This window comes from Berghia stephanieae, chromosome 7 (genome assembly GCF_034508935.2).
Source record: "Berghia stephanieae isolate SIO BIC M18660-M18661 chromosome 7, UCSD_Bste_1.3, whole genome shotgun sequence".
NCBI lineage: Eukaryota > Metazoa > Mollusca > Gastropoda > Nudibranchia > Aeolidiidae > Berghia > Berghia stephanieae.
This window is the reverse complement of record NC_088366.1, coordinates 46652166-46678827: the sequence shown is the minus strand read 5'-3', so window position 1 is coordinate 46678827 and position 26662 is coordinate 46652166. Positions and strand designations below refer to the sequence as shown.

The window sequence follows — 26662 nt, the reverse complement described above, 5'->3', positions numbered from 1 at the left end:
TTTTTGTATATTACATATTGTATTTGTGTTATTGTCAATCTCTTTAGTTTAAAAAAAATTGTATTAAAATAATAAATATTGAAATCAAATTCAAACTCTGGCAGCAGCATTTACTTAGAGAATTTGTGGAGTCAATGGTTTAACTACAAAATTATTTTACGTAAGAAAACAAGAATCCCACATGCATGCAAATACAGTAAAGTACAACCTTTCTATAACTACATTATCATGGACCAGACAAAAAATGTCGTTATAAAGAGTAGTCGTTATAGTGTTGTCATTATAAAGTTTGTTTTCGTCATAGTGTGTTGTCATTATAAAGAGTTGTTATTATAGAGAGTCTATGATGGTAGGCCACGACGTCAGTGTGTTGATAACCCAACGATCTACATCAACACAGATGTATCAACAGCAGCCTTTGTCGCCAGTAACAGCTTTTAAAATAAAAATCTCAGTGGTTACAATCCGAAGCCTCTCCATTTTCACTCCTTCGTTAGTTTTTTTCAAAACAAAACAAGAAATTTGAATGAAATAAAGTGAAAATCTGGGGAACGGGCACTTATATAGAATAATTATCTGAAAGTGACAAATTAGGGAACAGAGTCTGGTGTAAGATAAAGACCTGAAAGAGTTTGAAAGAAACAGTGCCAAAAAAAAAGCAAGAAAGAAAAATACAAGAAAAAAAATGATCCCCCAAAAAATCAGCCTGCCTCGACTTGATGTTGTTTTTTTCTTTCTGGATTTGTCTGGCATTGTTTCATACACAATTTTTCCAGATCTTCAATTATTTAAAAGTTGTGTATTGTAAAATGCCTGCTGGGGAATAAATCTTTAAAAATTTGCGAAGCTCATTGAGCATGGCAAATCTGTGGAAATGATCTCATATAAATGTTCATATTATTACAATTTTAAAATTTCGTTTCTGATGACAAGTTTGAAAAATTATGCATAAAACTCGGAAATCATCAGAACGAATTGTCAGAAGGCATCGGCTAGTGATAGATTCTGAAAACGACATGAAATTAATCCTCCAACCTTCATCAAATAATTCAGCACAAAAATTAAATAAAGAAATCTAACACCTGAAAAAATACAAAAACAAAACAAATAAAAAAAACATTAAAAAAATCCCCCCAAAACTCAAATCCTTCTTTGGTCTCCGATTCAATGTTCATATATTTTGTCAACAGGTTTGGAACTAATTCTGAAGGCAACACAATGTAATAGATTAAAAATTGAATCAAATGAGTAAACAAGCATTCATAGAAATATAAACATACACACTTATATTACAGACCTGCCTAGTACTATGAAAAATTCGTAGAAATACAAACTTTTGGCTCCAGCTATAGACCTGCTTAGGTTTCTTTGATTCAATAAATCTAGTCGAAAGGAAAGTTTAGCTCCATAGAACATATATTCAGGACTTTGGAGCATTTTTGGACCATGTTGGGAGAAAATTGATTATTTCTAAAGCTAAGAAAAGTGAATTTTTCCTTTTTTCCCTTTGGAAACTAGGAATTTTTTAAATTTCAAGTCGGCAGCTCTGACTATTGTCATGCACTTCCATGGTTTCATCACGTCTGATACACGTCATAATATTTCGTCAAGTCCAAAACGAGGCATTATGGAACCTGATTTTCTTGTCATGAATTCAAATAACAGTAAATGCTTTATCGCATTATCCATTTGAGTTAGATAACGGGTACAAAGGGTCTAATCCTAGGACAAAATTCCCATTCCAAAATTGTCATCCTTCCAGTACTGACCCTGCTCAAAATCTGTTTGGAAACACGAGGGAGTATTATTTCAATTGTTGTTGGCAGAAAAAGGGTTTTGAGCCTGAAATGTTCTGTGTTAATTATTTCATACTTTTTCAAAGCTTTTAAACTCGCTTTTGTTCAATAATTTTCTATTTCCAAAACAAGACTAACTTTACAATTGACAGTGGGTGGTCGCATCACTCCTCATTTTTCTCCTCCTCCTCCTCCTGCTCTTCATAATCTGTTCCGTATTAACTATTTCGTACTTTATTGAAGCTTTTAAACTCACTTTTGTTCAATAATTTCTTTTCTCCAAAACACGACTAACTTTACAATTGACAGCGGGTGGTCGTGTCACTCCTGCTCTTCATAATCCGTTCCGTGTTAATCATTTCGTACTTTTTTGAAGCTTCTAACTTTACAATTGACAGCGGGTGGTCGCGTCACTCCTCATTTTCCTCCTCCTGCTCTTCATAATCCGTTCCTATCCAATCCCACGGAACACAAATCTCGCCGTCCTGCATCACGGAGTAGTAATGCGACACCCTGACTCGACAGCCTGATAAAGATGCTGAGCCAACTAAAGTCCAGGCCTGATCGACCAGCCTGGTACAGCAGGAAATCATCTGTGACGGACTGACACTCTCGTCTTTGTTAAGTTCACTCAACTCCAACATCTTGATGGTTGTATCTTTTTGAGTTGCTTCTTTCATCAACAGCCTGTATAAAAAAATTTCAAAAGAGAAAAATGATTTAAAAAACCCAAAAACTAGAGCTTTTATATAGCGCAATATCCACTAAAATGTGCTCAAAGCGCTTTACAAAGGGTTCCCTGACCAACAGCAACATGTAACATGTAGAATGAGACAGGACATTTATTAGGCAATATTACAATTTTTCTGACAGAGACAACGCTGTTGACGACAAGGTACTCATTTTACACCTGAGTACAGTGAGAGAATGTAAGTAAAGAGTCTTTTCTAAGAACTCAACTATGTGCCGAGAGAGGCTCGGACCCAGGAGCTTCCGATCCGAAAGCGAGTGTCATATCACAAGACCACATAGCTGCAATAATATGTTTGTTTTAAGGGTATGCGGCAGTTGTGACACGTTTAGGTCATTTCAGCGCCAGAAGAAAATGGGATAGTCAAAAAAGTTATCGTTTTACAATTGAAAACATGAGAAAAAGTAAGACAAAGAGGAATGGTACACATAGGGAACAGATGTAGATTCCATGAGCATAGTATCAGTGTACTTGGTTTGAGATCACCTAAAAGTCTCATCCAGACTCAAGCACAGGTCCCTACTAAGAGGAACTTACTTAAATATTTACAAACCATTATATAAGCAAAACAAAAAATGTAACAGTACATAACAGAGAGATTTACAAGGAAAAAAATATCATCTCCCAAAACCATAGCTACACATTTGACTTTTCCCTCCCAGCCAAGAACTCCGGCAAGGGCCGGGACAAAACCAAGTAATCTCATTCCAAGACAAAAATAAAAAGCAACTCAGAAAACAGATGTAGGGGGATAGAAGACACAGAAATTGACCTCTGTCTACTATGGGAGGTCAGGAACCCCACCCAGAGGAGAAACGATAATCAGTTATCTTACAAAAAAATTTTTAGGAAAAGAAATAATATTCTAGTAACTCACAAAATGGAAGTCCCGGTAGTTCAGTTGGTAGAACATTTGCTTCACATGCAAAGGGGTTAACTCTCTCCTTACCGACCATTTTCAGCATTTTCCCAAAATGGCAGGCTTACCCAGCAGAAAAATTGATTTTTAATTTCTCTACAAAACAACTTTATGTTCTTATTGATTAAACAAAGATCATTGTGAAGTACAAAATAAATCTGAATAAGAAAAAATGTATATTGTGTCATAACAAATGTGACGATTTTGCTGTAGGTGGTAAGGAGAGGGTTAAGTCGATCTCGGGTGAAGTCAAGGTTTTTTTCCAACCCCCCCCCCCTCCCTCCTATCCACCCAGCAGGGATTGGGAAATTAGGTCTGTTCGATCTGGCTGAAAGTAAATATTGCTTTTGGCTTGTGACCCCTTGAAAAGTGCTTAGAGCACATTTAGTAGATCAGCTCTTCATAAAAGCTCATGTTATTTTTTCTTTACTTACTCTTCCATAAATTGAATCAGAGACATGGCCTGGTCCTGGTTTTTCTTGATAAAATCAACGACGATTGCACCGGGAATTGAAGCTGGGACGAGGAACTGACCCGTGGAAGACAGCATCATGGGACTGGCTTCTCTGAAATGATGGGGAATTTAAAGATAATGGACAAATTAAAAAATAAAATTCCCTTTATTCATCCCATAGTGAAAATTTGTCCCTAAGGTCTCTTCCAAGGGAAGACTGGAATAACCAAGGCAGTGTTGCAACTTGAACTAGGGCGAGGTGACTTGCTCAAGGCCCCACAGCGCAGTGGGTAATCGAACTGTACGTTTTGGGTACAAAGCAAAGACCGTACTGCTGAGCCATGCTGCCCCATGGACTACTCAATCAATCTAAGCCCTCTACCTCTGTGTTGGCCACAATCCCAAAAGATTTGTGAAACTTTTCAAAATTGAAAAAAATTTGAAAAAGTTTTAAAAATCTACTCAGTTACTCCATGTAAAAGGAAATTGGATCATACATGTGAAAATTAACGTGTGTAAGTAATTTGTGTCACTCAGTGTCAGGTACTGATAGTAAAAATTCTTCGAAATATCTGGATTTTAGTAATGTATTTATGTCTTTATTGTTTTTTGTTGTAGGCTGAAAAAGGCCTTTGAGCCCAAAACGTTCTGTGTTTGGTATTTTGTTCTTTTTTGAAGCTGTTATATTCTTTTTTGTTTATTACTGTTTATAATTATCTACAGTGTGTATACATTTATTTTTTTGGGACACCCTGTTATATATATATATATATATATATATATATATATATATATATATATATATATATATATATATATATATATATATATATATATATATATATCTGGCTTACCCATCAACCACCAGCTGCATCAAGGACAAGTCAGAATCTTGAAACGTTTCATACACGTGGTCCTGACATCGCCGTAGCGTGTTGATGATTTTGTTCAGGTACTGATAGTAAAAATTCTTCGAAATATCTGGATTTTAGTAATGTATTTATGTCTTTATTGTTTTTTGTTGTAGGCTGAAAAAGGCCTTTGAGCCCAAAACGTTCTGTGTTTGGTATTTTGTTCTTTTTTGAAGCTGTTATATTCTTTTTTGTTTATTACTGTTTATAATTATCTACAGTGTGTATACATTTATTTTTTTGGGACACCCTGTATATATATATATATATATATATATATATATATATATATATATATATATATATATATATATATATTATATATATATATATATATAATATTATCTGGCTTACCCATCAACCACCAGCTGCATCAAGGACAAGTCAGAATCTTGAAACGTTTCATACACGTGGTCCTGACATCGCCGTAGCGTGTTGATGATTTTGTTCAGCATCAACTCGTACTCTTCTGCCATAACGGCACGGTGTCTTTTCTCTTTGCGTACAATGGTGATACCATTCAGAAGAGACGACAGTTTTTCTTCCATGGATGGAAGGCGAAGCAAAACATCATCATAGGCAGCGATGGACATCAGCAGCTGCAAGTAAATTGATTGGAAAGTAAACGATAAACAAGTCAATAAATATGCCAAGAACCTTTTCTTTTTATGTTGATCGTTTTTAAGGGCTTTACAGCACTTGCCATACATTATGGTCGTATCAGCACCAGGAAAAAGGAAGAAAGTCGGAGAGTTCTAGGATTACAATTAAAGCAATCAACAAAAGGTAAGACAAAGGGGAATTTGTTCAAATAGGAAAGAGATGTAGATTCCAAGAGCACACCATCAAAGTACTTAGTTTGAGATCACCTAAAAGTCTCATCCAAATACAAGCACAGGTCGCCACTAAGAGGAATACACTCAAATGTTTACAAAGCATATATAGTATGTAAATAAAACATAATATAGTGCGTAAAAGGGAGATGATTTATAAGGGAAAAAATATTATCTCCCAAAACTCTAACTATACATTTGACTGTTTCCCTCTCAGCCAGGGTATCCAGCCAGGGCCAGGACAAAACCAAGTAAGCTCATTCCAAGATAAAGACAGAAAGCAGGTTGGAAAACATATAGGGGGGATAAAAGACACAGTAAGTACCTACCTGCCCTCTGTGGGAGGCCGGGAACCCCACCCAGCTTTTCTTTTTAGACAAACCATCAAAATATTTTTTAGTAGTCTTTCAGAGCCATAAGGCTCATGGAGCCAGGGTTTATCCTGGTTTCTATAGCGTGAAAGGGACAATAACAATTTCTTGCTACCCTTTGGATAGGACACTAGTCTATCGCAAAGTACTTTCCACCAAATTTTAACAGACCTAGCCACACATTTACTGCTGGGTGGACAGAGCAGTTGGAAAAAAATCTCGACTACACCTGGGATCTATCTCGGTCCCTTTGCATGTGAAGCAAGTGCTCTACCAACTGAGCTATCGGGACCCCATCAAAATATACTGCCTGAACATTTTGTCCTCATAAACACCAGAGTCAAGAAATGTGAAGCTTTAATAAATAACATGAAACAAATGATTGCTTACATTTCAGGTTTCCCCTTCATCATACCAAATCATAAACAAGTAAAAAAATGTGAACAATTTGATGGCATTGAGAAGAAAAATAAAAAAATAAAAAGTGCCTTAGTTCATTATAACTTTTTTTTTTTCAATTTTCTTAACAGCATGTGCTTGTTCCACTTCCCTACCCTTTTCTACATACTACAAAACAGTAATAAACAACGGTGATTGTAACAGCTTTGAAAAAGAACAAAATATCAAACACGGAACGATTCAGGGACAAAACCCCTTTTCAGCCAAAATATCAACAATAAAAACATGAAAATATCACTTAATATCCAGGTAAATCCATAACTGTTTCTTTACATCCCTACTTTTGGTGCTATTGCTTTTGTTATTGGTTGAAGAAGGGTTTTGCACCCAAAACATTTCATGTTTGGTATTTTGTTCTTTTCAACATTGTTATTTTCATTTTTGTTCAATACTTTTTTTAAAGTCCACAGCTTCTAGTAGCTGAATGTCCTTAAGTGTATATTCCAAAAGTGTCTTAAGGTATCAGAACTGAGTCAAAAAAACCCCCAAAAAACCAACAAAAAACAAAGAGCTTTTATATAGCGCAATATCCACTAAACGTGCTCAAAGTGCTTTACAAGGGGTCCCTGGCCAACAGAAACACTCAACATATAGGACGGGACATGATGCCTGTTAGGCGATATTACAATTTTTTTGGACAGAGACAACGCTGTTACCGACCAGGTACTCATTTTACACCTGAGTACGGTGAGAGAATGTTAGTAAAGAGTCTTTTCCAAGGACTCAACTATGTGCCGAGTGAGGCTCGAAGCCAGGACCTTCCGATCCGAAAGCGAGTGTCATACCACTAGACCACATAGCCGCACAAGTAAGTTAAAAAAAAAAAAAAACCCAGCTAAAATAAAAACAAAATAAAATCCAAACTTACTGGATACCAATATTCTGGCACGTCTTCGCCACTCAGGATAATCTCACCGGTCCGACTCACACCGGTGGCATTGCTGAAAACGAGTACTCTGTCTTAAAGAAAATGGGTTGGTTGGTCGATCAAAAGAAGCATTAAAAAAAAAAAGAAAAAAAAAAAGAAAGAAAGAAAATTGAGCTTTTTATATAGCACAATATCCACTAAACATGCTCAAAGCAATTTACAAGGGGTCTTTAGCCAACAGTTATGTGGTCTAGTAGTATGGCACTCACTTTTTTGGATCGGAAGGTCCTGGGTTCGAGCCTTACTCGGCGCATAGTTGAGTTCTTGGAGAAGGCTCTTTACTCACATTCTCTCACCGTACTCACGTTGTCTCTGTCCGAAAAAAAATGTAATATCGCCTAACAGGCGTCATGTCCCGTCCTAAATGTTAAATGTTGTTGTTGGCCAAGGACCCATTGTAATGTGCTTTGAGCACGTTTAGTGGATAATGCGCTATATAAACAGTCAATTTTTAAAAGGTCAACAACAACACATAACATAAAGGACGAGACACGACATTATAATTTTTTTCCGGACAGAGTCAACTCTATTAACGGCCAGGTAGTCATTTGACACTTACACCTTAGTACAGTGGGAGAATATGAGTAAAAGACCCTTTCCCAAGGACTCAACTATGCACCGCTCAGGACTCAAACCCAGGACCTTCCATCCAAAGGCGAGTGTCATAACTACTAGACCACATAGCCGCACAAGAATAGATATACAAGCACTTACATCATCAAAAATTTCACATTTTACGTTCAGGACTTTTTTATGAAACGTGACCATAATAATTTCAAATCAGTTTTGTCAGGAGGAGAAAATACAGTCACGTCTCTCTAATCCGAACACCTCTGTTCCCAGTATTTTGTCAGGATCAGAGAGAGACATCTGGATAGTGGAATCAGTCCTTAAAGTGTACAACTAAAGAAGAAAAAAAAGCCGTCCCCGGGCAACATGTCTAGATAATGGAGACATTTGGATTGTAGAGTTCTGGATTAGAGAGACACGACTGTACGCAAAAAGTAGTTCTTTGGAGCCAGTAGGCCCACGGGGACGCAGTTTATACCAGTTTCTATAGTGTGAAAAAGTGGCAATCACTTGCAACTCTTTGTATAGTCTATCACAAAGTACTTTCCACCAAATTTTAACAAACCTAGCCACCCATTCACTGCTGGGTAGAAAGGGGGATCAGAAACTAATCTCAACTGCACCCAGGATCGATCTTGGAGCAAGGGCTCTACCAACTGACCTATCAGAACCTCCAATTGGGCTATTTATAAACACTCGTTTCAATAGAAGATTTTCTTTTGACAAGTTTTGTGTAAATCTTAAATGAAACCTTGTGTTTAGAATTAAATAAAAGTTTCGGGTACAAACCCTTCATCAGCACAACAATAAACAAATGGATTTGTACCTGAAACTTCCATTGTCTGTATTGTTCCCATCCGAAGCCTCTCCATTATCACTCTTTCAATAGTATTTTCACAATCCCAGGCATCAGGCAGCCTCCACCGCTTTCTACTAATTCAATTAAAGTTCTTTTATCCTGTATTACGAGAGGACACGTCATACAAATCTCAGGTGTATTACATATAACATTCACAGACACATACCAACCAACCTTTCAATACGTCTCGTACAAACTCTGGGTGGCTGTCACAAAGTCTATCAAATGAAATGAGACAACCACGGAAATTGTGCAGGCCCCAAACGCTGTCACATCGAATAGAGACCAGGTTGAGGTCACTTTTAAGTTTGTTCAAGAGACGCTGGATGTCGTTTTTGATGAAACTGACCGCTTCTGATTTCTTCCGAGAATGCTCAATGTTCTGGTTAAGCCAAGACCTGGTCATCGTTGATGTGGAAGAAAGTATAAATTCTAAATTACCAGTTGCTATATATTTGTACGGCTATATGGTCTAGTGCTATGACACTCGCCTTCAGATCAGAATATCCTGGGTTCGAATGCTGCAGCGCATAGTTGAATCCTTGGTAAAGGCTCCTTACACTCATTTTCTCGATGAGTACTTGGCTGTCTCTTTGTAAAAAACTTGTAATATCGCCTAACAGGCATCAAGTCTCATACTATCTGTTAATTGGGGCAGCATGGCTCAGCGGTACGGTCTTTGCTTTATGCCCGAAATGTACCGAGTTTGATCACCCGCTGTGTTGCCTTAAGGAAGTCACCACGCCCTAGATCAATTTGCTGATGATGATGATGGTGATGATGATTATTATTTTCATTATGATTATTATAATTATTATCATGATTATGATTATTATAATTTTTATCATCATCATCATCATCATCATTATTATTATTATTATTATTATTATTATTATTATTATTATTATTATTATTATTATCATCATCATCACATCATAATGAAACGTAACAAGTCACATTATCAAAGATTTATACCTCAAAGACAAAGTAACCGTCCTCTCTCGAGCTCTAGCTTTGGGGTTCTTCTTGCCAGTGGCAGTGTAATAGGATGGATGCCAGTTTATTGGACGGTTGGCACTGTAGCTGTGAATAGAAAAAAATACAAACAGAAAAACAGCAATAATAAAAGATAATTATAATAATGATATATAAATGGAAAAACAGTAATAATAAAAGATAATTATTATAATGATTATACTACTACCCAAACAAAAAAAAAAAAAAAAAAAAAAACACCAAAAAAAAATCTGAACCAAAACAAACAAGAAACATAGAAAACAAATCAAACGAAAAAAGAAAAAAAACCCACCAGAAAACAAAAATAAAATGAAAACACTCCACCCTCTCACCACAGGCCAAAAAAAAAAAAAAAAAAACCCAAGAAAAAACCCAAAAAACCCCAAACAAAATCCAAAATAAAATGAAAACAAAACTTACTCAGGTTTAGACTCTTCAGCGACATGAATATCTGACAGGCCACATGTTCTTAAAATAATGAGAACTGTTTCCCTCAAGGATTTGGCGTCCAACTGGATTGTCACCAGCTTCAACTCTGTGAACGATTTTGTCGCCGAAAAGAATGAAAACAACATATTATTGAACTGAACTGTTGCTGCTGCTGCTACTACTACTACTACTGCTACTACTACTACTACTACTACTACTAATACTACTTCTACTACTACTACTAAATAAAAACAACAGAAAAAAAAAGAAAACTAGAGCATTCATATAGCACAATGTCCACTAAATAAGCTCAAAATATACTTTACAAGGGGTCCCTAGCCAACAGCAACATTTATCAAGGAGGATGAGACATGACGCCTGTTAGGCAAAAGTACAATTTTCCCCTCTGACAGAAATAATGCTTTTATCGGACGGTACCCATTTTACACCTGAGTATGGTGACAGAATGTGAGTTAAGACCCTTTTCCATACACTGTTCAGAGTGGGACTCGAATCCTGGATTCTCCACTACACCATATAGTAATTATTATTGAACAGTGAACTACTATCACCACTACCTCCACCACTACTACTACAACAATTACTACTACTACTGCTACAACTACTACTACTACTTCTGCAATTAAACGTGCAATGACAAAGACAATGGTGAAAGATGATAATAACATTTAATTATTATTAACACTTAATTTTAATTCTGTAAACTTCTCTAAAACATTTGCATTACACATTATTTGTGTCAGTACATGACACAATTAGTCGGAAGGTGAAAATTTTGGATTTGCATTTTTTTGCATTTTCTGAAAGCATATGCTCCCCAGACCATTTTAATCTTTATCTGAAGTAAATCGAGTGATTTTTCATGGTTATGGTCAGATGTATGGGAAAGGTATCCAGCAACGTTTCACAAATTTCATACTTTTTCAACTCGACTAGCAGTAAAAAATATTTATAAGTGAAATTTAGCTTTGATATTTCACGAAGATGTACGAAAAGGGTTGATTTCACCATTTATAACAAGAACTCAATTTTGATAAAAATTGATCTTCTAACTAAACTTGGAAATATCTCAGTTCGAAGCTTTTCACCATCGACTGATTATGTCATTTTCTGTAACATTTAAGAATTTTCCATTTGGACACAAAGAGATGAATTTCCAAGGCCTCCCTCCACCTCTCTGTCTAGGATCACGGTCCGTCTACAATCTCTTATTATCTTTTAAACTATTTTCAACTGTCATCATCCTAAATAAAACTCACCTTGAGATAAACTGCCTCCTTTTCTCAAGTAAAATATGATATCCTTTGTTTTGGGTCGCGGCCCTTTGCTGTTGTACGTAGATAAATATTCATTCAGAATCTTCAAGGAATTTTCATTGACAATCTGTGGAGTAATCCACGAAATAGATACATAAGAGTAAATAGCCGACCCCTGTTTGGTGTTGGGGGTCCCTCAACTTAGAGAGTGCAAGATTGCCCAACACCAAGCCAGCGGGTCGTAAAAGGCAACTAATGGTGTGTGACTCCCCCTTTTTTGAGTCACCCAGTCCTCCAGGTTGGGGGTTGTCGAAGGGTTAACACCCCTTCCATAAGACTCATTGTTACAGAAACACAGACGGACAAATCAAATCCTTTTCTTAGCTTGGGCAACCGAAGAGTTTCTGAAATGACAGAATCTATGAAGGACAACAGGCAAAGCCGAAAGATTAAAGAAGCTGATATACAGAGAAGTTATAAGACATGGAAGGAGTTAAAAAAGATCTCAGGATAGAAGAGGATGGAAAGTGTTTGTCTGAGGCCTATACCCTGACACAGGGTGAAAAAGGCAATGATGATGAGGATGAAATAGCCGAACAATCTAACCATTGCAGTCCGCATTCCTAACACTCTTATTCCTCACTTTACCTCATTCCTTGTAACAGCCTTAATACCCAAAATTTACAAATTTCTTTATTTTCTTAGCACAGTTTTCACGTATTCCTCAAATTCATGGATTCCATATATCTGTCATCTGCATTTTTTGCGGCCGCAAATATCAGGGCAATCCGCAAATTTTGGCAAATTTCCCAAAATTGGCAAATCGTGGCAAATTTTGGGAATATTGGCAAATCGCGTGGCAAATGTTGGGAAAAAAAAGAAGCGAAAACAAAATAACGAAAAAAAAAGTGCGGAACTTGAGAAATGTTGCAGCTTTGCCTGGGCCCAAACCAAGGGAAGCTACTCTCTACGGATAATGATCCTTTAAAATCTTTGTAACAATGCTATTCATAATGTAGCCTCCTTAAATGTAATAAATTGTCTTTTATATATATATTTTTTCTGTATCGCGTGTTAATTTTTACTGAAACGCTTAGTTCCCCTCAGCAAATGTTTTGGCAAATTTTGGTCTTTTTGGCAAATTTCTTGGCAAATTTTGGCAAATTTTAGGTCCCAATTTGGCAAAAAATGCAGATGACAGATATATCTATAAATAAAATCATTAAATCTCTCTCTCTCTCTCTCTCTCTGTATGTCATCTACAGGGAAAATCCAACTATTTCTCGCAATGGAAATTAATAAGTTAATATTTTCTGAAGCAGGGAAACACGATTTTTATGATTTAGATCAATTTTACAATGACCATATCCAATTTAAAATCAATTTTCTTCAATCCCTTCAACAGACGCAACCGTGCCACATGAAATCGTAGTCTCTGGGTTATATTTAAATGAAATCAGCTATCACTACTATTTCTATTTGAGTACCTTCACAGAACATGCTACAGTTTGGACCTAAGTCGACTCTGCGACTGAGACCATCCACTAATTGTACAGTACCCACCATCGTTACATAAACTTTATTAAACTCGAGTGATTTTACCAAACACACCATCATGGGACTATAGGGAAAAGCAGCACAAGGTATTTGATTGAAGCCATTGCACTTCCACTGGAAAGTCTTAGGTTCAAGCCCTGCTTCTTCAGCATATCGTCTATTCATAAGCAAGAAAAAAAAATAGATCTTAACGCTCGCTTTGAGATGCTGCACCATGAATGATTAATGCTTGTGTCGTCTGTCTTTTCTCAAGAGTATCTATATCTGTAAAGTACTGCGTAAACCTCCTAGTCGAGTATCAGATGCTGGGGGTGGTGGGCACAAGTGTCTGCATGTGCGACTACGTGGTCTTGTGGCATGACAGTCGCTTTCGGATCGGAAGGTCCTGGGTTCGAGCCTCGCTTGGTGCATAGTCGAGTCCTTGGAGAAGGCTCTTTACTCATTTTCTCCCACTGTACTCAGGCTTTAAAAGAGTACCTGGTCGTTAACAGCGTTGTCTCTGTCAGGCGTCATGTCTTGTCCTAAATGTTAAATGTTACTGTTGTCCATGGAACCCTTGTAAAGCGCTTTGAGCATGTTTAGTGGATATTGCGCCATATAAAAGCTCAATTTTAAAAATTATTTAATTTTTTGTCTGCATGTGGTTAGTCTGCATAAATGTCAGTTGAAGGCGTCCACAGTTTTACTTGTGACTGCACTGTCATCCAGCTTATTCCATTCTTTAAAAAAATGACATTAAAAAAATTCCCTTGAGGGTCAAGAAATGGAATTTCATTTTTACTTATTTATCTACTCTTGTATCTTGGGAGAATTGAATTGAGTTAGACAGTTTTGTAACTTACCCTTTCATTTGGATGTTGTCCAAAGAAGTCAGGATGCACCATGAAGAAGAATGGCCGGAGGGCAGTAGCAGCATCTTGAATAGAGAAGAACCGTATACGTATATTCTTTATCTTCTGAATTGTGCTCACAAACTGCCATCTAAAAATAAATGGAAGAAAAAAAAAAGAAAGATGATTCGCTCTTTGATTATTCAGTCTTTGTTGATAATACACTTTGGAAAAATTAGTTCCTTTTATAATTAAATTAATAGTGCAAAACTGGTCTATCTAGATTTCAAATGTCATAAATTACATTCTTCAAGATCTTGGTGGTGAAGTTCTTCGACACAACACTTACCGTGTGAACTGTGATTGAAGAATTCTTATCATTCTTCGTCTTCATAATTCAATAATGAACATTTTGTTCTCTTGCCTCTTTTGAGATCTGTGGCCTAGGTTTGAATCTCCTGCATCAAAAACGCTCTTCACCAGAGGAACCATTTAATTATTGGGACAACTTAAAAGCATTGTTGAATTCAAAATGAAATAGAATTATAGAGGTCAAATTCTAGCAGAACAAAAAACGAAGATAACATTGAAGTTCGAGTTTGATGGCAAAGGTTAAAGGTTAAGTTTGCTTTTGTTTCGTTGTTTTCCGATTTATATATAAAATGGCGAATTACTAGATACCATCTTCGTTAAAACGAATTAAAGTTTTCTAGCATTCACTTTTATCGTGGTAATTCTCCAAGCAATATTTTATTATTGTCACAAAGTCAAATTGTAGCAGAAAGCTTATCATGGGAAATTCAATTTTTAACAAAATAGTAGACAAGTAAAAAAGTTGTATTGCATTTACAAAATGGCGACCCCCTTGACAGCAGTCACTCTGAAATGTCTTTCAAGGACTAACCGAAATGTTTTCGCTCAGTTTGTTCGTTATCGTTGGAAACCACCTGACAAAGATGAGGAAGTATTGCCTTCGTTTGATGAAAGGATTAAAGGTGAGATTATGACCCAGTTGATAGTTTTCCACCGTGCCTTAGCCTTATCCTTTGATTTGATATATTCCGCAGGAGGCCTCCCCCAAAATTTTTTTTAAAAAATCAAACATATAAACAAAACAAAACAATGAGGCGCATAATTGAATCCCTGGAGAAGGGTCTTTACTCACATTCATTCTCTCAATGTAGTCGGGTGTAAAATGAGTAGGCCTAACACCATCGCTTATGTCTCGTCCTAGTCCTACTGATACTAGTGATAGTGACCAACTGTGAAGCGCTTTTTAGCAAGTTCATCAATTGATATTGCAATAAATAATAGACAGTTTGAGCAAACGGGGCCGATTAAAGATAGACGACGATTGGGATTGTTTGGAAGCTTTAACCCTTTGCCCACTTGTCATTATGATATCGGAAATGCTATCGCCGTCCATCTACGCCAGAATAGAAATAGAGGGTGGAGCCTACTACCGTGATATAACATTTTATGGAGCCCTAATTTCATCATATCAGTTCTGTCCACTGACAGGTGGGTGGATATCGCTTTCCAGAACTTATGTCCTTATATGAAATCCTGAGTTTTTGACCAATCAACGGTTGCTCTTTTGATAGCTCGCTTGTCAACATGAGTCAGCTCAGCCCTTGATTTATGTACAGGCATCACAGGCGGTATATGCTGTGTAACTTCAAAGGCCACGGTTGACCTAAAGCGATGAATGGAAGCCCTACCGTGGCGTGGAGAACGAGGTCTTGTATGTATAGTTACGTCACTATCTCAACGCTCGTGAATTCTTAGTAAGGCTGGACTCACAATCAAAAAACGAAATCTGTGTTTTAAATTTAAACTCTTGAATCAATCGAGTTACATCAGTGCGTTCATCTCATTGAGAAATGAAAAACGATATATAAATCAAGAACATCGACTGGAAAATAAGGAAATTATCATAAAATATTAAAATTTGAGAAAGCTGTTTTCAAAATCAAATCTATTACAAAAAAGGTTATTTCTAGACCGATTTTTATGAGACAAATATTTAATTCAAATTACTATAAAGATATCTTAAATATATGTAATTTGTAATTAATTTAGCGACAATACGAACACCTTTTAATCGTCGAGCCGAGCGATAGGATGCTAGACGACGATAAGTCTGTGTATGTGTGTGTGTGTGTGTGTGTGTTTTGATTGTGAGTCCAGCCTTACTAAGAATTCACGAGCATTGAGATAGTGACATAACTATACATACAAGACCTCATTCTCCATGCCACAATGGGGTTTCCATTCATCGCTTTAGGTCAACCGTGGTCTTTGAGGTTACACAACATATACCGCCTGTGATGCCTGTACATAAATCAAGGGCTGAGCTGACTCATGTTGACAAGCGAGCAATCAAAAGAGCAATCCATTGATTGGTCAAAAACTCAGGATTTCATATAAGGACATAAGTTCTGGAAAGCGATACCCACCCACCTGTCAGTGGACAGAACTGATATGATGAAATTAGGGCTCCATAAAATGTTATATCATGGTAGGCTCCACCCTCTATTTCTATTCTGGCGTAGATGTAGACGGCGATAGCATTTCCGATATCATAATGACTAGTGGGCAAAGGGTTAAAGCTTCCAAACAATCCCAATCGTCGTCTATCTCTAATCGGCCCCGTTGGCGCCCCGTCGCGCAAACTCAGTAATTGCGCAGGTTTGAATTTTTTTCTTTTAGAAATTTGCATCTTGCTCTCCTCTTATATGTCGCGGTTGGTTTCAAAACATGCTAATAAAATAAAAATAACTAGTGCGGAGCGGTCCCAAACATGTTTAGGACCGCCGGTTCTACGGTCCGTGGGAAATGTGAACCGCAAGGACCGGTTCGAACCGGTTCTTTTTCGACATTGGCCATTCACAAGGATCGTGGGACCATCAATGAACCGGTTCGTTTTCGACATTGGCCAATCACAAGGCGTCCTTGGGACCGTCATACGATAGGAACCGGTCCTGCAGTAGATGGCTGTCGAATCGCTAAGTGTAAGTGAGAGCGGAGAAGGCGTGTTGCCTCAAAACTTGAAAATAGTGCTATAACACTATCCATTAAGCATTGTTTGTGTGTGCATGTGTGTGTGTGTGTCTGCAAAGATTGATGGAGCGGGTTGGGTCAATGTTAGGGAGTGAAAGGAAAAGGGATCGTTAATATTTTGTGTCTGTGACATGCTGGACCAAAAGTATGGGAAAGTGGGAAGAGTTTGTTTTGATTTTTTAAATTATTTTGGGGGGGGGGGGTTGTTATTGTCTCCATTCCTTTTTTCTCTTTTCATGCGGCTATGTGGTCTTGTGGTATGACACTCGCTTTCAGATCGGAAGGTCCTGGGTTCGAGCCTCGCTCGGTGCCTAGTTTAGTCCTTGAAAGACTCTTTACTCACATCCTATCACCGTACTCAGGTGTAAAATGAGTACCTGGTCGTCAACATTGTTGTCTCTGTCGGAAAAAATTGTAACATCGCCTAACAGGCGTCATGTCTCGTTCTACATGTTACGTGTTGCTATTAGTCAGGGACCTGTTGTAAAGCGCTTTGAGCACATTTAGTGGATATTGCGCTATATAAAAGCTAACGTTTTTTATTTCTTATTTAATAAAAAAAAAATTCTATCTTTGGATAGGACGCTGTCTATCCCAAAGTACTTTTCACCAGATCTAACAAACCCAGCTACCCATTCACTGCTGAATAGACAGAGATCAGAAGAAAAAAAAGCTCGACTGCACCCGGGATCAATCTCTGGCCCCTTGCGTGTAAAAAAGAGTGCTCTATCAACTGAGCTATTGGGCCCCCCAAATAATCTAATGGTGGTTTTTACAAATACAGATGTTATAATTGTTATTTTTGAAGAAAGCTATAGTATGTGAAACTTGTATCATTTGATTAGTTAAAACACCAAACGAAATAAATATATTATTGTATCATCAAATGACAACAATGCGATAGAAAGGAGTGGTGACAACAGATAGCCAAAAGAAAAAAATCGGACCAGCTAGGTTCGAAAGACACACACGAACACACATCTTATAGTAGTCACATTCATTTCAAAGAATAACCCATTAGAGAAGAGGGGTGATGTCATCAAAATAGATCATTGTCATTGCGATCATTAGTGTGTAGTAAATTAGGAAATTTACACCGAGTAATGGAATCGTCCAAGGCGTCTCGCGGCCCTTCTTACCCCACCACACACACACAAGAGGGCGTATGTGCAAGAGGGGGTTGGTGCGATTAATTAAGTGGGATGGGTGGTTAGGCGACCTAGGCAAAAGAACCGAGAAAAGACAGTAAAGAAACTAGACCGTTCAAATAGAAAGATAAGAAGTGAACCGCCGACGGTTTTTCAAGTTGGGACCGGTCCTCCGGTCACAGCTAATGAACCGTGGGACCGGTTCTTGGGACGGGTCCTCAACGCGGCACTAGTATCTATATGTTTGATAACTTTTTTTTATAGAAAAGTGGGCAGAGGAGGTATTGAATAAAAGAATGCACATTGGTACATTTCAACTGGCCAGGGTTATCTGTATCTTTATCTATGAAGTACTGTGTAAACCTCCTATTGACTATTGGAGTATCACTTGAATCACACGCAGGGAGTGCCCACATGCAGCTAGTCGTTGCTTACGTGTGAGTTGAAGGCATCCATAGTTTTACATGTGACCTCACTTTCATAAACCTGATTCCAGGCCTAATTGTACGAACTAGAAATGAGTGTTTGTTGTTGTTGGTATAATTTTGAAGTTGCAACTGTTAATTTTTCTTGTGTGACTTGTGTTTACAGGAAGTTTAACAATATTAACAAGATGATTCTCGCTTCTCTTTTTCGTCTGGAAAGCTTGCTCCATCCCAGTTGGCTGTCTATACTTAGGGAGTTGGCTGCTCAATTTTTACTCAGGGATAAACCTAATGAGTTTCGATGTAAAAAAAAAACCAATGCTTCCCCCACCTCTCCCCCCTACCGTGCTTCAGTAGACGATCAGGTGACTGCTTAAGAACTGACTTATAGGTAAAATGCAAATTGTTTAAGTTTCAAAATTGGAAAAACTTTGTTCAATCTCTACTTCTACCGACTCAAAACAAAAGAATGTTAAAATGTTCAGACCAGACTTTTTATAATTTCGATGACAACCAACTTCAACTTGAATTTTTACTCACTTTTAAAAATAGTTTGCATCTTATCTAGCTTAAACCTAAATTATATTTATAATATATATAATGATGTTTTTTTTCCAATGTTAATTTTAGCAATGAGACAAGCCCAGCACGTGAATTTGAATGACGGTATTAACATTGGTCCTTCCTTTCAAGTCAACATCAACAAACACACGGAATTGAACAAGATCCGAAAGTGGAACAAGCAACGACACGTTTTGGAGAAGTCAGCTCGTCATCAGAAATGTAACTTATTTGTGAAGTCATTAGATGTAGAATTACTGCTTGTATAACTTGAATGTCTACAGTATTTTTCTCAGCCAGTGTATGGAAGCTGTTGGTGGGCAATGCACATTATTCCAATCTTGTGGATAGAGAGAGAGGGGGGAGTTGAACTCTGGCCAATCCATAGAACGGGGGGGGGGGGGGGGGGGGGATGTGCACATTTTGGGCATTTTCTAATTTAGGTGAGGCGAGGTGTGATGTATAAAATGGTTTTCTTTCAATTAAGTATACTTCATTGTTTCATTGTGGTTTTTCTAAAATTTCGATAGCACTTTTATATTTTCTAGAGGTCCTTTTTTTTTTTTTTCCTTTAACGGAAGTGAGGGGGAGGTGCAAATAAGCTTTGGGGGGGGGGGGGGTCTTTTTTATAAAGAATTTAAAAAATACCTTTGATTACAAGTTGAGGAGAGTTGATAGAGATTTGTATTTAAGTTTGAATAATTAATTTTTTTATTTATTGTTGTTGTTGTTGTTGGTGCAGTACAAGTTGACTTGGATCAAGTGAAAGAGGAGTGGACCGCTGAATCTGGCCCTCTTCACATTCATGATATCACAAAGCACTATGGGATATTTACGGACATGTTCAGTGGTGCTTACTTTCACCCGACTGTTCCTCTTCGCATTGCCTACGACTATGATGAGGAGTTTGTCACCCCTGTCTACTTTGGAAACGTCGTGCCTGCACACGAGGTCAGTTTTTGACTGTTGTAGTCGTTGGTTTATTCTTACTTACTTACTTACTCCTCTTTGGTGTTTCATAAACACATAAGGTCGACAATAAGGAGTGCCAGTGACTTCTGTCTTCTATCAGCTTCTGGATCTCACCCCAGGTCCAACCAAAGGATGTCATCATCTCTTTCCACGGATCTTCTCCAAGTTTCCAGTGGTCTTCCCCGATTGCGATTACCCTGCGGGGTCCATCTGAGCACTGTTTATGGGATTGCTCCCTCCTTCATCCGACAAACATGGCAAATCCATCTCCATCTTCCCTAATTTGAGTGTTTTATTCATTGTTTTATCAATAATTTATCAATGAACTGCCATCGCTCCCCATTTCATCGGAATATCCTGATCTGCTTATCTTGTTCTCTATCTTCCGATTAAAAAAAAATAAATAATTTTAAGCCATTTTTCCACGACGTCATAAGATATCATTGCCTAGGCATTTCACAAAGGTGTCCAGTCACAGCCTCATTTCCATATTTTTTCTGTCTTTTTATTCCAAGGCATCACTTCAGCCATACGTCTCATTTCCATCAGGGGACAAAGGTGACGACCTTTGGACTTTAGTGATGACCAGCCCAGACGGCAATCTGGAGTCAAATGACAAGGAGCTGCTTCATTGGATGGTGTGAGTTGGGTAGAACCTACTTAATGTGTTAAAAAATAGTGGGAAAAAATGCATGTATAGCAGCTTCAAAAAAAAAAAAAGAACAAAGTACCAAACAAGGAGTGTTTTGGGCTCGATCCCCTTCTTCAGCCAATAACAAAAACAATAAAAACATAAATTCATCACTTACTTGATATCCAGACAGATGACCGGGAAATAATTTTAAAAAATTATTATTATTATTATTATTATTATTATTATTATTATTATTATTATTATTATTATTATTATTATTATTATTATTATTATTATTATTATTATTATTATTATTATTATTTTTATTATTATTATTATTATTATTATTATTATTATTATTTACAGACTGTTATTTTTGGGGCTAATTCAGAATTTTTTTTCATGTTATCCATATTCTGCTAAAAAGATTTTCTTTTAGGTGCCAAAATGACTTAACAGTGTCACAAGCATTTGTAAAGTTCTTATAAATAAAAAGTTACAAAACCTAAACATTATTATGAGATAGATAATTCTTGCGAGTCCCTTCCATGTTTTAAAACATTAAACTTTATTGAAAAAGCCTTTTAATTAAAACAAATCGTGTTTCAGATGTAACATACCACAGGATAACGTGGAGCAAGGGGATACCGTATGCGAGTATCTTCCACCTTTCCCTGCGAGAGGTGCTGGCTTCTTACGATACGTGTTTGTCCTTTACAAACAGGCCTCACGAATCAACACCAAGGATATCATCTCTCTGACAAGCCGGTAATTTTTTTGTTGTTGTTCTTTTGTTATATTATGCTAAAAAAAAATAAAAATTTTTTAAATCTTTTTTGGGGTGATCTCATTTATTTGTATAATTTTTTTAAAAGGCAAATAAAGTTGAGCATTTATATATCTCAATCTCCATTAAATGTGCTTTTGAGCATTTATATATCTCAATAAACTTTAAATGTGCTCAAAATGGTTTACAATTACATGGGGTCCCTAGTCAACAGGGACTCTTAACATGTAGGACAATACATGAAGCCTGTCAAGGCAATATTACAATGGCCAGGTACACCTGATTACAGTCAAGGGCTGTGAGAGTAAAGAGTCTTTTCTATGCACTGCTCAGAGCAGGACTCAAACCTTGGACCTTCCCATACGAAAGCAAGTGTCATACAACAAGAACACATAGCCGCACAAATTTGTTCGATTGCAATGTTCAATTAACTTGAGATTTTATATAGTGAAATATCCACTAAATATGCTCAAAGCGCTTTACATAGGGTCCCTGGCCAACAGCAACACTTTACATCTAGGACGGGGTGTGACGCCTGTTAGGCGATATTACACATTTTTTCGGACAGAGACAATGCTGTTAATGGCCATGTACTCATTTTACACCTGAGTACGGTTAGAGAATGTGAGGTATGAGATCATGTCCCAGGATTACACTTTTTTGACTAGCAAATGAAAAGCAAGGAACAGCAAAAGCTCTAAATCTAGAATATTTTATATAACATTCCAAACATACTGCTGTATTTGAGTCATGGTGGTATCTTGTGTTAGGCAGGGTGTCCCATTATAGCTCTTTGAGTATAACTTTTTATTTTTGTTTCTGGTGGAATTTCCTCAGAGTATCTTTACGAGATCGCACATTCAGCAGCCTGGATTTCTATGGGACGCGTGAGGACAGCTTGATTCCCATGGGTCTGGCCTTCTTCCAGAGTGAGTGGGATAAATCGGTCAGATCTTTCTTCCACAACACTCTAGGTAAGTCACTTTCTCAGTTTACAACAATGGCATCAAAAGTTACCAGCAAAAACTGATACTAAGCTGCTAGAAGTGCTGGACAATTTGCTATGTATGTGGTATCACACTCGCTTTCGGATAGGAAGCTCCTGGGTTCGAGCCTTGCTTGGCGCATAGTTGAGTCCTTGGAAAAGGCTGTTTACTCACATTCTCTCACCGTACTCAGGTGTAAAATGAGTACCTGGCTGTCAATAGGGTTGTCTCTGTCGAAAAAAATGGTATATCGCCTAACAGGCATCATGTCTTGTTTTACATGTTACATGTTGCTGTTGGTCAGGGACCATTTGTAAAGCGCTTTGAAAGTTGTTTTTTTGTGTGTGTGTGATTATCTTCAACTGCACCGAGTTACGACTTGTAGGATTAAATTGTATAAAGATGACAGTGATTGGTTGCAAGATACAAAATTCTACAGGTGCCTAAATGAGTCAATAAAATGTATAGTAAAATAGAGGGAGTAAAAATTACTCTTATAAGAGAGACAAAACAAAGTAAACGACATTTCAGCCTTTGGCCTTCTTCGGGTAAATGAGAAAAGGAAATATGTAATATTACATTGGCACTATAGTTAAAACATTATAGGTAAAAATGTGTGTGCGTGTGTGTGTTTTTGTGTGTGTGCGTGCAAGGGAAGGAGAGTGAGATAAAGAGAGAGAGAGATTATTAATGACAATCATTGCAAGATACAAACAGCTGAAAGCTGCCTTACTAATATTGCGTGAAAGTAAAAAAAAAAAAAGAATTACAGTGGAAACTGTGATGGTTGGACCAGCCTAAAATCCCTGTTCAAACCGAGTCCTCCTTTAGTCGAATTTCAAGGGAAACAACCCAAATAGCCAAAATAGCCTTTTTAAAAAAAATCATTTGTAGTGTCCCTTGGTATGAAAAAACGGGGGAGGTGTACGTATTTCTTGCTTTCTTTATTAAATTTTTATTTGCTTGCTTGTTTGTTATTGTTTTTTTTTCCTTATTGTTCACTCCAGTTTGTGTCGATCTGCATGTGCGACAGAACACGCGCACACACAGACTTTCAAGTTTTAGTAAAGTTGCAAATGGCCTCCACACACACACACACATACAGGCCGAATCACAAAGTATGCCGAGCTGATTTTCGTGATTGCCTTATCATTATTATTATCATTATTATTATTATTATTATTATTATTATTATTATTATTATTATTATTATTATTATTATTATATTATTAATATATTATCATTATCAACATCATCATTATTGTTATTATTAACATCCTGGTAATTGGAATATAATTTCTGACTTGGATTTGTGTATTTTTTACAGTTGAAATTTTCATCATTTGTTTTAAACTCTTCTTTCCTTAAATCCGTAATTTTTAATCATTGTGTCCAGGTATGGCAGAGCCAGCGTTTGAGTTCATTCATCCACCCCCCTACGTCCCTGCCCAAGTTGCCTATCCACACAAGGAACCGTTCAATTTGTAAGCATGGGAAAGTGTTGTTGTTGTTGTTGTTGTTTGTCTTTCATATTCCGTCATGGCCACCAAATGTCCTGATAAAATCGGGGGCTGGCCCGAATTGGCAATCTGAGAAAACTTTTTAATGTATTTGTTTTCATTTTTTTGTTGTGTTCGTTGTTGGTTGAAGAAGGGTTTTGAGCCCAAAACGTTCTCTGTTTGGTAATTTGTTCTATTTTTAAACTGATATAATCATTTTTGTTTATTACAAAAAAAAAAAAAATTTTTTTAAATGGACTGTTTATGTTTATGGAAATGACCCTGCATGTCCTAGGATAATGCTTTTTTGACCAGAAAATTAAAACAACGGACAGAAAAAATCCCTAAATCTAAATATATTACATAATAGTCCAAGCATGCTGGTGTTTGTGGTTCATGACGGTATTGTGTGTGAGGGTGTCCTGTTTTAGCTCTTTGAAAAGTTGGCTGCTTTGCTTCGTTTTTGTTCAACAATTGAGTAATTATTATTATTATTATTATTATTATTATTATTATTATTATTATTATTATTATTATTATTATTATTATTATGTAAAGATGTCTGTGTGCATTTGGAAGTAAATTTGTTATGAGGATCATATTATTATAAGATCCACACATTTCTATTAATGTTTATTATAATTGTTGAGCAATGTAAACCACTAAAGATTTTCCATTTTATGGACAATAAAGATTTATTACTATTTACTAATTATATGAAGAAAAGAAAAGAAAAAACAATACAAAGAGTCATGGCTAAGCATTGCATGAAATAAACTTGAATAGCGATTCAAGCTTTTGGGAGAAAACTGTTTGTTGATATCGGAAGAAAAGTTTGATACCTTTTGTGAGAGATGAAATAATATTTCACAGAGCTAATATTTTAAAAAGTATGATTTTATCAGCAGTTTTTTTTTTTTTTAAAGATCCTTTGTCACTGGTTTTTCTGTTTCAGAAATGGTAAATGAATAGGAATATTCAGTATTGTTTCAAGGTTTTCAAGTTTTCCGTATATTTACGGAATTCAGTATGTTATAAACCCTCAGTATATTTTCCAATCACCTGCTAAACAAAAAAAAAGGTAATACACAATGTCTTTTTACAGGAGTTCAGGACTCTGAAAGGGGTCGGTCAATGTGTTTGTGTAGAAGTTCAGTAAATTTTTGCCTCCTAAATTGGCAACCTTGTTGTTTTTAATCTTCAAGATGAAATGCCAGTTCCTGTCAATTATGTTTCATTTCACTGCATTCCAATCTCTTGCAAGTTAAAAAAATCTAATGAATACGTAGTATTTCAAAGCCATAAGACTTGTAAAGCCACCAGAGTTTTCTCTGCTTCTAAAGTTCCCAATACAAACAAAAAAGTATGTGAAGATCTCGGTGTCCAAAGTGATCTACTACAAACATTTAGATCGAGAAAATTAATTTTTTTTTCCTATAATAAACAACACCAAAGTATTATTAAAGATTGTCTCGAAGGACGGGTCAAAGGTAAAAGATCACGAGGTCGGCAAAGACCAACTTGGATTCAGGATATCGAGGATTGGTCAATGTTATGCCCTGGTACTGGTTGCTAGGACATAACCTGATATAGTCCAGAGTTGACCGTACCTTCCTCGGGTTGCTAGGTATTCTGAATACCTCACACTCCAATCAGGGGGTTTGAACCAGCACTATATAAGCACGGTGCAGGAGATCAGAGCGAGTTCTCGTAAGTTTCGTTGAGCTGAACACAATACCGCTGGAATAGTCACAGTCAGGGGTGGGTCTTCACCAATGCACAAGATGGGCCTAAGACTAAGACCGTGACAGCTGGAGATCCATTTCTCTTCAATTCCTGGATCAGGGATGGCACATGATGATGATGATGATGGTTATAGTGTCCAGCTACCCATAAAGGGAGATAATTTGCAGCTTTCCTATTGTACAACTTTATAATGTTTCTCTTGTTGCTCTTTTTTGACAAATAGTCTTGTAATTATTCTCATATTTTTTTTTTAGATTGGCAGGTCTGATTTTATTGATTTTTTAAAATGTCTTTATTTGAATTGTACAGATACTTGGACCGGTACAGAGATAAGAAAGACATACAAGAGGAAGTCTTGAAGCTCAAGCTGAAGACTGTCGACCCCTCGGCACCTCCAAAACCTCGACCCAAATTCCCCAACACGGAACTATTGCCCAAAGAGACTCCGTCCTGGCTCCGACTCAAGATTCAAAGTCAGAGGTTGGGACAGGATCAGTGGAAGGCCTTGTACCGGGACTCTAAGGAGTGAGGCCTTCCAGTTTCACCTTATTCTCTGTCCAGTGTTTGTTTTTGTGTGTGTGTGTGTGTGTGGGTGTGAATCTTCTCATTTTTATGATAGAAATTTTCATAGCAGTAAGAGCCAGACTGGGTTGCCGTGAGAGATTTATCACTGGAGAGAGAAAGACAGACAGACGGGGAGAGAAGAGAGGAGATAGAGAGTCAGAGAGAAAGAAAGTGAGAGAGAGAGAGAGAAAGAAAGTGAGAGAGAGAGAGAGAGAGAGAGAGAGAGAGAGAGAGAGAGAGAGAGAGAGAGAGAGAGTTATTCCAATGAAAAAATAAAATAAAAGGCTCGAAAATAAAAATGGGATCAACAACTCAA

General features: G+C 37.0%; 2 protein-coding genes across 2 annotated transcripts; one reads left to right on the top strand and one right to left on the bottom strand.

Moving 5' to 3' along the window:
- On the bottom strand, positions 1–14588 carry LOC144977376 (T-cell activation inhibitor, mitochondrial-like). Its single transcript, XM_078922530.1, has 10 exons — positions 14311–14588; positions 13974–14112; positions 11578–11701; positions 10289–10403; positions 9827–9934; positions 9026–9249; positions 7363–7454; positions 5186–5430; positions 3901–4032; positions 1–2483 (listed from the first exon to the last, which is right to left on the bottom strand). The coding sequence occupies exons 1-10, from the start codon at positions 14340–14342 to the stop codon at positions 2207–2209; spliced, it is 1488 nt and encodes a 495-aa protein (XP_078778656.1). The 5' UTR covers positions 14343–14588; the 3' UTR covers positions 1–2206.
- LOC144977377 (large ribosomal subunit protein mL38-like) lies at positions 14305–26662 on the top strand. The gene is made up of 8 exons (XM_078922531.1): positions 14305–14956; positions 19228–19380; positions 19901–20109; positions 20646–20770; positions 21374–21532; positions 22389–22525; positions 23934–24021; positions 26092–26662. Exons 1-8 carry the CDS (start codon positions 14815–14817, stop codon positions 26309–26311), a joined length of 1233 nt encoding a protein of 410 aa, XP_078778657.1. The 5' UTR covers positions 14305–14814; the 3' UTR covers positions 26312–26662.